Raw genomic sequence first — 15,460 nt, forward strand, 5'->3', positions numbered from 1 at the left:
CTGAACCCACAGGGTATTGGAAGAGATTTCATGCCTGAGTCAGTCACTGCACTCTGTCAGGTAGGTGGAGGGAGAAGTGGCTATGACCTTACCGGTTCTCCAAGGTGGTGAGCTCTCCTGGCCTCGTCCTGCTGCTAGGCTGCTTTGTCTTTTTGGTGGCCTTGTGAACTGCTGTGGAGTCAGTGTCACTGGTAGAGGCTGGTCTGAAACATCTTTGTTTGATAAGCGGCTGGAGGGGTGACTGTGTTGGAACGGCCATACGCAACCTTCAAGAGGAAGAGGTGGGTTCCTAGGTCTCAGCTGGGCCTGCTTCAGTGGGTTGTACCTGTCTAGCTCACAATCTAGAATCTACATTTGCCATGTGACCGGGATAACAGAGCCATGAGGATGTGGAGAGGCCACAGCGACAGTCTTCTTCTCTGATTGGGCTGAAATCCCAACACTTTGGGGTTAAGGTGCATGTCCAGGAGCAAATCAGTGAGGCTACAAAGGTGTCATGGCAGAAACCCCCTGAGAATGATTTTTGGGGTCTTTTTTTTCTTGTTTGAGGAGGAGAAAAGGAATTAGGAAAGGATGTGATTAAAACAGAAAAGGGTGGGAGGTATTCTGTCTCATTAGAGAAGGGAAGACTATATGGAAAGAAGAGTACAAAAACAATGGGTACAGGAGAAAAGTAAAAAATATATAGTTTAAAGGAGAAGCAGAATAAATAACCCTAAAGATGAAGAAAAGTGTGGTAACAAAGGGCGATGTGACTGGATCATTGGAAGGCAAGAGCAAAAACTGAACGGGAGCCGCCTACTTCCCAGGAAGTTCTTCTCCTGCCTTCATCCACCAGGTGGAGCCAAACCCCCTATGATGTCAATGGGAAAACTTTATTAAATGTATAAGGATGAGCCCAGGAAACACTTCTATGAAATGGCTGCATTGGCTTCATGGAGCAATTCTGTACATGTCTATGCAGTAGTAAGCTGCACTGAATTCAGTGGGGCTTACTTACTTGACTTAATTTGCCAGAATAGGCTATACATCGAGGATTTCATATAATTCTTCAAGATTTTTTTTTCCAGCTGGCATCTACTCTGCTTTCATAGAAAGCAATATCATTGCAGGTAAAATTCAAAACATTTGAGAATTAAGGGAAAAGATAACTAGTAAATATCAGCCCACAAACAAATATTCATTTCAACTTGTGTTTTTAAAATAGCTTTAGAGCCATCATTTTTGTGTTTAATGCATGGGTTGTACACATAATATAGTAAGAATCTTTACCACTGGGAGCAATAACAGTAATTTTAACAAATTATTCCTTTTCATTACAATATGGTATTTTAACTGTTTGTATTAAGTTTCTCTGCATCTTTCAATCAATCAGTTATACTGATGGGCCTGCCTGTATTTCCATAGTAACGTCTCAAGCTCATGTAAGTAAATATTTTCGTACATACTGTTAAATTATTAGCACATTGTATGCATCAAAGCTGAAAGATAATACAGAGTTAAGTTTTGCAAAGTTTATTTATTGATCTGTAAGAACAATCCCAGTTAAATTACCATAAACCTCAACATCACAACAACTGCTAATCCAGCTAATAGGAATTAAGGGACATAGAAGATACATAATAAGCATCTGGGGGATATAGAATTTATCCCATGAGTGCAGTAAAGGAATCATAATTTAAGAGTGCTGAAGCCCTTGTGCATCATGAAGGTCCTTCCTCACAAGTGACATTAATTGCATAGCCCACAGATGCTTATTATGCATTCTAGATCACTGCAAAGAAAAATATTCATTTAAAATGTAAAGGTTTAATGCTATTTTAAGTATAATGCAACACAGCTGCTTGGTGATGTCACAGGCAAGGCTGAATAACATAATTCTGAAGCACCATTTAGAAGCTCACCACTGGCATAAAAGGTATATAAAAGCACACCTCAAATGTTTAGCAAAAAAAGGCACACACTTGTTTTTCGCATATGAAAAATGTGACTGCAGGACGTCTCAACAGTGTTTGCAGTAGGCCTCACCAGAACATACTGCAGTTTATATTTATAATGACCTTGTACATGAAGCACACTGAATAGGCAACACGGTTGTGCAGACCTGAAAAACTGGTCTTATGCCTCCCACTGTCACCTGAATGTGTTGTAAGATGTCTTTTTAGAAAAGAACAAGTTATTCTTATTAATAAGCTTCTGGGGGCATATTTTAGCAAAACAAATTGAGTTCTCTAACATATTGTTTTAACCATACTAATACAAGTACGTAGCTGGGTTGTCTAGTGAAGATTTCCTGCAGGCAGTAGTGAGGGTTGAGGGTCACATCCTGCAGCAGTCTTCCTCGACCTAGTTCTCTCTGGATATTTTGGAACACAACTCCTATAATTCCCAGCCACTATGTCAATGGGCCAGGCATGGTGGGAGTGGGAGTCCAAGATATCTCAAGTGCCCAATGTTTGCCCTGCATAATGATTTCCTCTTCTTGGAGTGATACCGCAGGTCAGTGAAACACACTTACACACATCGCTACATAACCATGGCAATAACAAATGTCAGAAGGCGGTGCCAATGCTAGGATGGTTGTGCTAAGCCTCTTCAGAGTTTTTGGCATATCTGCATCTGATTCCCATAAATACAGATCCTTCCCATACACAGTCTTTGTTGAGATAATTTTTTGATGCCGATTTAAAATCCTCTCTCTGCCACTCATGATCATAGCTCAACTGTGCAGTCTGTAAGTTTACTCTAGGATAACGGAGTAGTGTTCGGCTGGTATTTTCAACCAACAACAGCCACACACACACACACACACACACACACACACAAACACACAAAGCCAACATGAGTCATTAGTAAGCACAGTTAGCACGTGCTGGCTGTCAATTAGTGTGGAAACATCCCTAATTACCCCCAAACTGATCCAAACTAATTTGCAGGCAAAAGCTGTGTACCCTTAGAGATGGTTTTAAGTTTGTCAACACTTGGGAAACACAACTTACATTCCATACAATATACTTCCATCAGGTTATCCCTTCCCACAATTGCAAACACAATCCTGTATTGTTCTGCTCCTTGAATGTGGCGGCAGATACTCTTAAGCGGTACTGAGATTCCTAGTCGGTGCAGTATTGGTCTTAAGAAAGTTTTACTCTAGCGCAGAACAGATACTGAAGGTTTAAATACTTTTGCTCTCAGTTTGACTAAAGCAGGCTCCTCATTAAAGTTTCTATCCTGACAGATGTGGAAAAGGGAAACTCGCTCCCCCCCCCGCAAGATTAATGAAAACCATTGTGTGACTCACCCATTCTAAATGGTAGCACAATTTACGATACTGCTTTCACAGAGCAGGATTTCCCCCCCCCATTACATATGCTCTTTGTTTACACTGACGTGTGATTATTCAAACCCAACAATACATGCTGCAAAAAAATGAACTGACGACAATCGTACAGATCTCCATTCCTAGTTCTATAAAAGGACTGGAATATATTTCTCAGTCTATAAATGTTAAAAATTATTATCATAATAATTTACTGTATAAAAGGAAATTTAAATAAGATTAAACATATTTACATAATATCAAGGCTTTAGTAACACACATTTTTAATATGCAATTCAGATTTAAAACAGAGTTACTGTTTTGAAAAGCTTACTCTTAAATTACAAATTTGCAGTATTTCTCCTAGGAGATTTACTGGTCCTAATATGTTCAGGAGAGATTTCCTTGACTATCTTAACTTTATAAAGTGATTGTGGATGCAAATCTACATCCTGTGGACGATAGTGGTGAAACTCTTAAGTGATTTCTAGGGTACGTTCCCCCCCAATATGATCCTTTCCATTTATGGGATTGTGAAGAGAAATGTGTGAACTGGAATGAACACTTAACAACATACAGTACCCAGTAGTCATTTCCAAGAAAATGCCTGAAAACGTGCATTCTTTCTCCTCCCATGTGAACAGACTAGATCACATTGAAGTTTATCCACACAATCACATGCAGGGGGGGGGGGAGAGAAAGGTAACTAGTCTGCGCAGACAAATCTTCACTGTATTATCTTTAAGTCTAAACCTGAAGGGCTGTAGTGATCCTATTTCCAGGGTGCTAAATGGATTGCCATATAATTATCCCGACAAATCTTCCACTTTATTTCATTTATATTTGCATAAGCCAAAATAGTGTCAACCCTGTATTACACATATAACTGTTTTCTTCATTCTGCAAAGATCCATCCAATTCATTTATGCTTCTGATTCTTTGTAGGAAAAAAATATTTATCAAAATATCCTTTTTGAATACGGAGCTAGACTGATCTTCATTTTAGGTTGGGCTAGAGGAAAAGAAATGAATGAATGGACCTTGCCTACCTATAACAGCAGTTCTGATGAGGTCCATTTAATTCAGCATCCTGTTTGCCTATAATGACCAACAATATGCAGTTCTTCTAAATACACATGCAAGGATATAAGGCTGCATCCTTATACATTGGCTTGTTGCTCATCTTAGCCCAAAGTGGTCGCTTAGATTGACCTACTTGTTACCCAACATACTGCTTGCTTATCACTAGCTAAGCACAGCTACATTAGGAATCATTTAAAGCAGTCTTACGATATAGCAAGTATCTATATATGCTGTTAAAATCATTCTGCAGCCACGAGAGTGAAGTTCCTAAAAGTTCTAACTCCTACTATGGTTTGGAGAAAACTGAGGTCAAAACTATGAATTATCCTTTTATAGTATGCTTCCCTAGCATTAACTCTGTGCGAATGAAAGAGACATTCATTCTAGCAGCCTATGACCAGCTTTCACCCCGTGCATGTATGCTGGTGGCATACATCTTCTAAATCACAACAGTCCTCAAAGTAAAAATTAAGTTTCATGCAACTTTGATTCTTCTACTGCTTCCAAAACAATACTATCAGATTGTGGCAAACAATTCCATTATAACTGGATTAAAGATATATGTTTTAAGGAACTTATTGCCTTATTTGCCTTTTTTGTGCAATATGACCCACAAATCTCATGTAACTCCTTTTATGTACATCTGTTTTGTTATTTCTTTTTTCACACTAGCAGTCATATACAGTGGTACCTCGGGTTATAGATGCTTCAGGTTACAGACTCCACTAACCCAGAAATAGTACCTCGGGTTAAGAACTTTGCTTCAGGATGAGAACAGAAATCGCGCAGCAGGGGCAGCGGGAGGCCCCAGTAGCTAAAGTGGTACCTCAGGTTAAGAACAGTTTCAGGTTAAGAACGGACCTCCAGAACAAATTAAGTTCTTAACCCGAGGTACCACTGTAACATCATTCCTGGGTAGCTTAGTAGAAGGATCCATTCTTGTGGCGATCAGTACTGTAAGATTACTATGCTACCTTGTGCAGTCACATCAAAGATAACAATTCAAAGAGTAGCAAAAACAGTCTTCCAAATATCCTGGAATATATTTCTTGAATATTCATAATAAAAACTCACATGGCCAAAGGTCTTCATCTAGTCCAGATTTTCACTTTAATTTCCAGTGCTTAGCAATGTTAAAGTTGGCAGTCTTTTCACCCCCAGGACATTTTGACAAGAGGTGCTATGAAAGTTTACTTGCCAGGCATCTATTCCGACTATATGTTACTTTCAGCACTTGAGACTGAAGGCACATCACCTGCATCTAGGAGTAACATGACAAATCTGTATTCTATCCTCACAGCTACTCAGTTCTATTCATTAACATCTCAGCATATAATTAAGTGGCAAGAGAATAGAACTCAAATGGATACTTCCCATTTCTCAACCCATCTTTCATCCTACTTATATACCAATCACTTTTGACACCATATGCAGGAAAGCAAATTACTGAACAAAGTCTAAATCCATATTTAAGCTAAAGTGGCTCAAGAATATCAATTACATTATCTCTTTTCATCTGACACACACGAGCCCTCCGCTGCACAAAAGGCTAAAGGAAGCATACCTGATAGAATTTAGAATACATACAGATTCTGTGACTAAATTATAACAACCTATAAAGGCAATATAAATATTCTGAGTAATTTGTGGGTTTGCTTGGCTTTACTAACAATTAGTTACGACAGCTAACCGAAACCTCCATATGCAGAGACAGTGTATTTTTGAATGCCAGTTGCTGCGGACAGGATTTGCAAGCTTCCTAGAATGACTGACTAGAGACTGCTGGAAACAGAGTACAGTGGTACCTCGGGTTACATACACTTCAGGTTACATATGCTTCAGGTTACAGACTCCGCTAACCCAGAAATAATACCTCAGGTTAAGAGCTTCAGGATGACAACAGAAATCTTTGGAAGCGGCGGCAGCGGCAGCAGGAGGCCCCATTAGCTAAAGTGGTTAAGAACAGTTTCAGGTTAAGAACGGACCTCCAGAACGAATTAAGTACTTAACCTGAGGTACCACTGTACAGGCAACTCCCCATTTACGTGCGTTCTGTTTGTGTGAGACTGAGCACACGTGCAGCGCCAGTTTAGTGATCCACTGAGGAGCTTACTTTATACTTCTCATGTGTCTATTCTGCAGCACAGACACAGTGCAACACTTTGGTTTCAAAACACTGCCTTCACTTTTTGAAGTAAATAATAATAATCATTCAGAACATACAATAGCACGGGGGAAAACAGCACAGACTGGTTCACTTAACAGCTCCCTTCAAACTTCTCCTGTAGCTGTGTACAACACCTGCCCTCGTGTTTGTACTACAAGTGCTAGCAACAGTACAAGGCACAAAGTGGCTCGCAATAATTACTTTGCACTATAACTTATTAGATTTAAGGGTCAGAGAAATTAACATTTAAATACCATTTAATCTAGGGCATTAATCATTGTTAGCTCATATAACTGTACAATTACACTGAATATTCAATCTGTCAGCATTTTATAGGGTCTAATCCTTTCATTGACTTTTATTTCATCTGGAAGTAAGACATCTATGCATTTTTATAAGCAGATCATTTTATAAACACAAAATGGCATGTAAAAAGCAAAATGGCATGTAAAAAGATGGTTTTACAAATACTGCAGATATGGTAGTTTGGGTACCTTATCTATATGTGCATCCTTTGATAAATTGAGGCCTTTGACTGAGGCTCTGCTCTGCAAACCCTCAGCATCTTAAAGTATGCACATGGGGTTGTGGGAAATGACGTTTTCAGCCATTGTGTCCAGGCTTTTGTACCCTCTTCACAGAGATGTCCACCTGTTTCCTCTCTCCTTACCTTCTGGCACTGTCTAAATATTTTCCGTTTGTTTGCAGACACAACAGCTATTATGCCCTTTGCTTGTTCTACTGGCTTTATCTTCATCTGTTTTTAAAATTGTTTTTATTACATTTCATTGGTTTTTAGGCGCATTTTGGTATTTATTTTTGTTGGCTGCTATGAATGCTTCCAAAGCAGGAAAATGGGATATAATTGTTTTTTAAAAAGGATGAATCGCTGCACTTATGCCAAGCGCAGGGCCCAACTAGCTCTTTCAAGTAAAGTGGGTGGCTAAAGCCAAACTCTTCCCCGCAATTTGACTTTGCATACACAAACCTTGGCATGGTGCAGGAGGCTCAGATACTGTGCTAACCTATGTTTCTAACCATCCCATCTCACTCTCTTTTGTATTCCCTCACTGTTGATCATGCTCCTTTGCGCACTTGGTAGTTCTGCAAGGATGCCTACGCTTATCTTGATGATAAGCAGCAGAACTCCCATACAGATGCCAGCCAAAGTAAATGATGTAGAAGTGAAAGGGCTGACGCCACTGATCTCCACAGGCCAGTGTCCCATTTATGTGTATATGCCTTTCTTTAAAGGTAAAGGTAATATGTAAAGGACCCCTGGATGGTTAAGTCCAGTCAAAGGCTACTATGGGGTTGCAGCGCTCATCTCGCTTTCAGGCTGAGGGAGATGACATTTGTCCACAGACAGCTTTCCGGGTCATGTGGCCAGCATGACTAAACCGCTTTTGGTGCACAGAGGAATGTGACAAATGCCAGAGTGCACAGAAACGCTGTTTGACTTTCTGATGCAGCAGTACCTATTTATCTACTTACACTGGTGTTCTTTCGAACTGCTAGGTTGCAGGGATTCGAACTGCTGACCTTCTGATCAGCAATTTACCTAGGATAAGTGTGCTTGGTTGAAGGAAGACAAACCAACCAACAAACAAGCAAATAGCTGTTCTCTCCCTTAACATGCCCTTTGCATAGCACTATTGTTTTCATCATACTATATTTTTTATCATACTATATTGTAATAGCAACAAAAGCAGTCTTCAAGCCATATGGAGTTTATAAGGAGACGCACATCTGTCAACATTGTTAATTTAAATCCAGCCTAAATGGATAGAGGCTACACAAGTGATTCATTGAGCTTTATAAGCCCGTAACATAATGAATGGATGGCTTCATTTCACTTTTGTATTCGACCTACTACATTTGTTAACTATTTTTTGGTGATTTGATGGGGAAGGGATAGCAAAAACCTTCTCAATGTTAGGAGTCCTGTGTTTTTGTGACAGTATTTGGGACAACAAAGACATTTGGTCAAATCTAACCTTGAGTGGCAAACGCCACAGAAACTCACTAGTATATATTAAGGAAGGAAGGAAAGAGGAGAGGCTTCATTCAGATAAAGTGTGCAGATTGGAGAATGTCTGTCTCACCCTGATATTATAAAAACCATGAAGAACTACAGCCATTTGGGCATATAAGCAATACATTAAACACACACACACACACACCTGAATAACCTAAGATTGGTCAATAAGCAACAATTTCCCATACCAATGCTCAGCAAAGACACATAATCAAACACATGTTTCAGCACCATGATTTAGTAAGTTTTTGCAGTTTTTTAAACTGCTTATTGTTCATGGTTTGATTGGAAGGTACTGTTTTTGATTTATGCTAGCCCCTTTTGGCTCTTAATCTTTGTAAGTCAGTCAGAGACTTTTCTGCAGCAAGCAGTGAATCAATCAATCAATCAATCAAATAAATAAATAAATAGTAACAACTTGGAATTCCAGCTTTCCAGGATGCAATTTTGCAGAGAAAAATCCAGAGTTTATGTATGATCAGAATACAAATCAACAATTTGGTGCATTAGTACAAGTGGACCATTTCTTTTTTGGGCTGTATTAATCACTTCACATCCAAGACCCTGGAAGCAGTAATTTTGTTCTTGGCACCATTGGTTAAGATACCTCTCAGAACAGCAGTCTCAGATCTGGGTGCTACAGTTCAAGAAACATGGTGAAAGACTAGAAAATTAATATAAACATTTATCCCATATTAAGTCAAGCTGAAGGAATGTTGGCTGTACCCTCAGGAATTATTTGTTAAGGACGGAACTACATTCTTCAAGCATTTTGATGAATGACAGAAAGAGGCTGATGACAACTGTTCACGTCATCTACTAAGGGAAAGCATAAATGTAAATTTGGTATATTAGGGAAAAACCTATTTCAATCATCAACCATAAATGGCTTTGGGTGTTCTCTGTGAGGTGAGTTAGATTGGATCATCATTGCATTTGAGTCCTTCCCAACTCTTAAGAATTGTTCTAATTCCATATCCTTTCCTGTGATTCACAACTTTATCTTATGTTGTCACTGAATATACAAGCATGAAACGTTTCACAATATCTCTTTCCTCTTCCAGCCTGTTGGGTAGTAAATAGTTTTCTTTATACCAAATCAAATAATAGTATCTCTCTACACTAACAAAATTAAGGAGACCACTCAACTTAGTACTGGAAATTATTTGGGGGGGGGGGGGAGTCTGACAGCACTAGAGACAAAAATAATTACAGTATGCTGATGTTTTATACCATTTGCACTTTTCAAATACTAGCACACAGTTATTAGAAAGAGAAAAGACCTAGGTATTTTTTCTCACTGCCAATATAGTGGGAACTGACAAATCACTATGATATAAGTCTAACTGTTTTGACAGTACTACTGGTAAATTATTCCACAAGTTAAGATTCCAATTGACATTTTGTTACAGTGGTAGTCTACAGCAGATTCCAAAGGACTGTGTACTAATCTGCACACGAGGCTCTAGTTGGGAAATAATTGTTTTAGTAATCACACTTGATAATATTTCTTCTTTTCATTTTTTCCACATTATGCTATTTATGGTAACTTGCAACCCATGGGCATAAGTTAGACCACAGATTACCACTATCTATCCCAACGTCATCTTCCCACATTGATCTGAATGTCTCCTTTACATTCTGCAGTTCTATTTCCCCTACTTCAGCACTGACCTCTTATGTGTATGCCTCCATATTACTAATGCATTATCAAAAAGTGACGGCAATAATTGTAAACCACTCATCAAACTGTGGTATACAATCATGATTTGCAAGACAAGCAAGTACCATAGTGTAATAATGCAGACATAGAGACAAACTATATTTTGCTATAAGAAAGAAAGGGAGGAGGTTATTGCAGCATGTGAATAGAGGACGGAGCATATGAGGGCCTGAAGTTTGGTCAAGGTTCATTCACATAACGTGAAAACATGCTTTGGCATTGCAGAGGAACCAAGCATTTGTCTTGTGCCAGTTTGTCAGTGTTACACATTTTATATTTTAGCATTTTTAATCTGCCATAAATTGCATCCACTGCAGTACATCTCTATTCATTTTTGTGCTCATTGAAGCATTATTTGTTTCTTGCTTGTACATAGTTTATGTAAGTCTGATTAAGGTAGGTTCTAATATTGTTCTTGATGCATCTTATTCAACACTGTCTAGCCTAGGTTTCCAAAAGAGTGACATTTTGCTCTTGTGCCTTATTCTTAATGAAATGCTCTGAATGCAGAAAAGCTGGTAAATGTACAGTATATATAATACAGTATTTTTAAGTTTAAATATTGCAATGAAAGCAATATTTGTGAGAAAAATACATTATTTTATACTAAACAAGATAAACATTACTAGATATTAAGCATTCATAAGGGATGTAATCTATGTTCATTTATATTTTTTAGGGTGCTTTATTTGCAAAATTTGGAATATGAACAGTATCTATTAGTTAATGTAGCCATCTGTAGTCCTTTGCCGGCGGTTAGGCAATGAGCAAGGTGAATTTATATGCTTCAAAAGAACACAGCTGGCTGACACTAGAATTTCTTTCCTACACACCATGAAGATGTTTTTTACTAAGTATTAACAACAGAAGAAGGACAGCCTAATGTTTCCTTAAGATGAATAAATCTCCCCCAGTTTTGTAGAGTCTAGTCTATGTTGCCTAATTCAAAACTATATTTTAAAAAGATATGAGAATATCAAGAACTTGTTGAACACCTACAGGTACTATAGTCTCCTAATTATGTATTACCCCTATCATACTACTGAGAATGTCACTGGCCACAGTTCAAATGTCACTGGTTCCTATAATGAAACAGAAAAGCTGAAGCGTTAACAATTTAGCTTCTTTTCCTGCTTTTGTTGTAGTGTTTCTGAAGTGGCAGCTAGTAGTTCCTGGATCTGGTAGGGAGGTCAAGGAGACAGGGCCAATAAGGTCACATGGGTGCAACCAAGGAGGCTACATCAGTGAGGCCAATTTGTTCTGGTTTTCCTCCCATCCTCTCTTGCAAAAGTGTAGACATAAAAGCATTGGAATTGGAGAAGTTCGTAGCACCTCCCTAAACTGAAAAATGTCTAGCCTTGGGATGAAAAGGGGTCCTTGCTGTCACACTTTCGAGTGTAGGTTAATGTCACAATAACTATACATTACTCAGAAATCAGCTCCACTAAATTCCACATCCACTACATAAAGTAAAATAAATGGAGAAAAGACTTACAGTCCATAAATCTGGGGAGCAATCTCTAGCCTGTTCAAATGCATGTAGAGTTCGATATCGTGTTTCTTTAATAAATGATCTTGAATCTGATTTACTTTCGCTACTATAGCAATTGATGGGCCTAGATCTTGTGGTCTAGCAAACGGAACAGGTGTCATCATTGCATCTTTCTCCTAAGGAAAGAACAACAACAAAGTAAAATGTAAAATGAACTATACTATTAGAGCACATTCTAATACAAAATTTTAGTAAAGGTCCAGCTTGTATGTAACCTGAAACTACAGTTTAAAATAAACTATGGTTTAATGAGAAAAGGTTATGGGGCCCATTTTGCTCCTCTGACATTCCTGTCTTTGATATGCTGGGAGGAAAACAAACCTGAGGCTGGCTTAGCATTGCATTCAAACCAGCGCTCATGTTTTTTTCTCCAAATAAACCAGGAGCAGAAGTCAAGGTTTACTTAGCTTACCAATCATACTTTATTTTGGGGAAACAAACCACAAGTGCAAGCTCACACATAGCATAAATCCAGTCTTTGCTTCCAGCACAGCAAAGAGAGAAGCGGGGAACAAACTGGGCATGCAATTAGCAGAACGCACCTACACTTATTCTTGTTAAATCATAGTTTATTTTTAATTATTGTTTAATGTGATTGGTAAACCAGACAAATATCCAATTGTTGGAATGCAGATATTACCAACATATTATCTCCAGCAACTGAGGGGGTATTTTTTTCATAGACAAACATTCCAGACCAGAATGTCATTGGTGGGTGGGTGTATAAATTTAATCTATGAAGATTGACATCAAAATACACCAAATACACCAAAACAAGGACCAAAAATAACAGCGAAACTGCTAAAATTTCTTATTTTGCAATGACAGTTGGGAGGTTTCATAAAATCCAATTACACATTCATCTAATGAATAGAAGAAGGTAGGCAGAATTGTACAGTCCACTCCTTATCACTTAACCACAGTTAAAGAGATCCCGCAATACTACATTTGCCTAAGGTGGGCTGAAGGTTTGGGGAGACTCTCAAACAAGATACCTCAGGAAAAAGCACTTCAAAGATTTTGTTTCAACATATTTTAGAAATGTTAACTCCTGTCTTATTTCCTATTATACCTCTGTTCTTTAATAATCATATTCTACAAGTTCAAAAAGTACTTGATTTTTATCAGCATGTACCTTTTGACTGTCGTGCTCATAGGTAGAAAACCAGTGTTCTGCTGTTTTCATAAGATGGATGAACATAGCACTAAAGACAAAAGTTTTTTGATAAGTACTTTGATTAATAATAATACAAATATAATAGAAATGTAACAGAAACATGACATTATCGAAACTTACTAGGCATCATGCTCCAGGTATTCAGGGTTCAAAAGAGCTTTCATTTCCTCACTGCTTAGAATAACAAAAACATGTAAAAGTTTATTTCTGGAAGATTTTAAGCTAAGTTATAGAGGAACTGAAAGTAAGTACAACTAGCCTTTGTAATTAAAAAAGTAACTCCACTGAAGACAAATGAAGTCCTTACTCTCTCTAAAGATCAAAAACAAATTAGCTGCCTTGTCTGCACTACAATGAAGTAACCATCTAATTATTCCAAATAACAAATTACTGGGTGCCACAATGTATTATTTGAATATGCTTGATCCAGAATAATTGATCACTCCACAATCTATCACTGTTCGTTGAAAACAAAAAATATTGTTACTGGTCAAATACACAATTATCAAAGCAGTAATTTATTTTAATAGAATCTATTTTTATCACATTTTAGCAGCAATTAATCAGTGACGACACCTCTTATCCATTTTCTTCTCTGGCTACAGCTCTAGAAGGAAATAAGCGGCGGTATTATGCACAAAACATGGTTACTTTGAAAAACCTTGACACTTTCTTCCTGCATACATTGACCAGGATCCAAAACGCTATGTGTGGAACACCACATGGGCCAGCGAATGTCCCATCCTACTTCTTGCTGCAGCCCCTAGTGCATGCTGAAGTGCTTGCATAAAGGGTTGTTTGGACCCTGACAATGATAAAACACTCTAATGATCCATATGTTATTTCGTGCAACCGCAGTTTTATATCCTATGCTGTATATGAAGATCTTCCCCTCTCACCCTGCGGAACAAATGGCTGTTGATATCAGGAATTTCCTACCTTGGGGATACAGAGGACTAAAAGGTCTCTGGACCAGGTTAACGGACCTCTCTTTAAAGAGTAGTACTGATATGTCTTTTACCTGATGTCATGTCATTGTTGAAACATGGTTTTTGACTATTTGCATTACATTGCAAACTGCATGCGGTGCTTGTTGATCCACATACTGCTTGAGATCAATACCCTAATAATTTGTTTTGTATGGAGAAATGCAAGATACCCACCTTGGTTGTGCAGCTTCGCTTGCATGTAGATAAGCTTGGTGGTCACAATGCAGAATAAAGACAATTGGTGCTAGGAGTTCATGCATTCCCTACAGCAAAATAAAAATCAAGACTTTATTTCACATGCCTGGGATTTCTACATCAGCACCAATTGAGCCAGAAAAAGTTGTCTTAGCATAAAAATGATGGCTATCTAATAGTTTTATTGTAAATGAAACTAATACTAATTGTTTACTTTCCTATACAAACAGGAACTCCATCTGATTTTTTTTTTAATGGAACAAAAAATTAGTAGACCACAATTCATTACTCAGTAGTTACATCAATATTTATGTGAATAATTGTTTTACTTAAACATTGGGCAGTTAGGAGCTATCTTGTGAAGACACACATAGAGGATAACTGAGAATGGTATCAAAAATTGTTTCCCAAAATTGGAAAATCAATGATTGCTATAAAGTACAGAATTATTTACATACTTTTAGAAAATGGGATTAGAAGGAACCTAAGAGAAATACATTCCAGTCCACTCAGCTAAGATGAAAATTCCATATCCGCATAGCTTAAAACTAGTGATAATGGATAATGTCACATAAGATGGGGCCCAATCCCTTCTTAACCCTGGTAAGCAGATCTGCTAGACCTATTGGCTAAATTTGCTCAAAAGAAAATTGTTCATTTTATACAGGTTAACCAACACAGTATCACAACTTTGGTTATGAACATCTAAAATGCTTCAGAAGAAACGGCAAGAAATTGGGGTACTTGGTTGATGGTTATTTCTTTAATGTTACAGACAGAAATAATTTTCCTTCCATGTGTATGTTTAAATGTAAACATTAAAAGCAGAAGGTACTCTGAAAGGTTGGAAATAGATAAAATAAAACCTGTCATTTTTGAAAAAATGTTTAGAATAAAAAGAGTGGAAAGAGAAAATTTATATATTGGGTAGGCTGAGTGCATCTTTTTATTTTTTCAGTTTTAAATTGTCACTAGTTCATAATGTTAAATGCACTCTTTTGAATACAAAAGAGAAGTTTAAACCTTCTCTAAATTTTGCTCATTCCAGTAACTTGCATACTCAGTCATAAAAATATCTTGAGGTCATATTGGAAAGACTGCTTATGAACAGATATGCTAGGATAAAGCTTCCAAAAGAAAAAGAAATCAATAATGACTGGGCATCTAGCTCCTATAATACCTTTGAGAATCCCAGCATTGTTAATAAAAATAAAAGC

General features: G+C 37.7%; 1 protein-coding gene across 29 annotated transcripts in view; it reads right to left on the reverse strand.

Annotated features, from left to right (window-relative positions):
- The window catches only part of TBC1D5 (TBC1 domain family member 5), a 251,016-nt gene that overhangs the window by 92,111 nt on the left and 143,445 nt on the right, over positions 1-15,460 (reverse strand). For 17 of the 29 annotated variants that reach the window (XM_083468057.1, XM_083468038.1, XM_083468052.1 and 14 more), the window contains 4 exons: positions 14,223-14,311; positions 13,180-13,230; positions 13,018-13,087; positions 11,826-11,998 (listed from right to left, as the gene is read on the reverse strand). In XM_083468057.1, the coding sequence (XP_083324183.1) occupies positions 11,826-11,998; positions 13,018-13,087; positions 13,180-13,230; positions 14,223-14,311 (383 nt within the window). Of the gene's footprint in view, positions 1-11,825; positions 11,999-13,017; positions 13,088-13,179; positions 13,234-14,222; positions 14,312-15,460 lie in introns of all 29 variants that reach the window. The other 12 variants (XM_083468042.1, XM_083468059.1, XM_083468049.1 and 9 more) reach the window with 1 other exon arrangement.

The sequence above is a fragment of the Podarcis liolepis genome, assembly GCF_965112155.1.
Source record: "Podarcis liolepis genome assembly, chromosome: 12".
Classification (NCBI taxonomy): domain Eukaryota; kingdom Metazoa; phylum Chordata; class Lepidosauria; order Squamata; family Lacertidae; genus Podarcis; species Podarcis liolepis.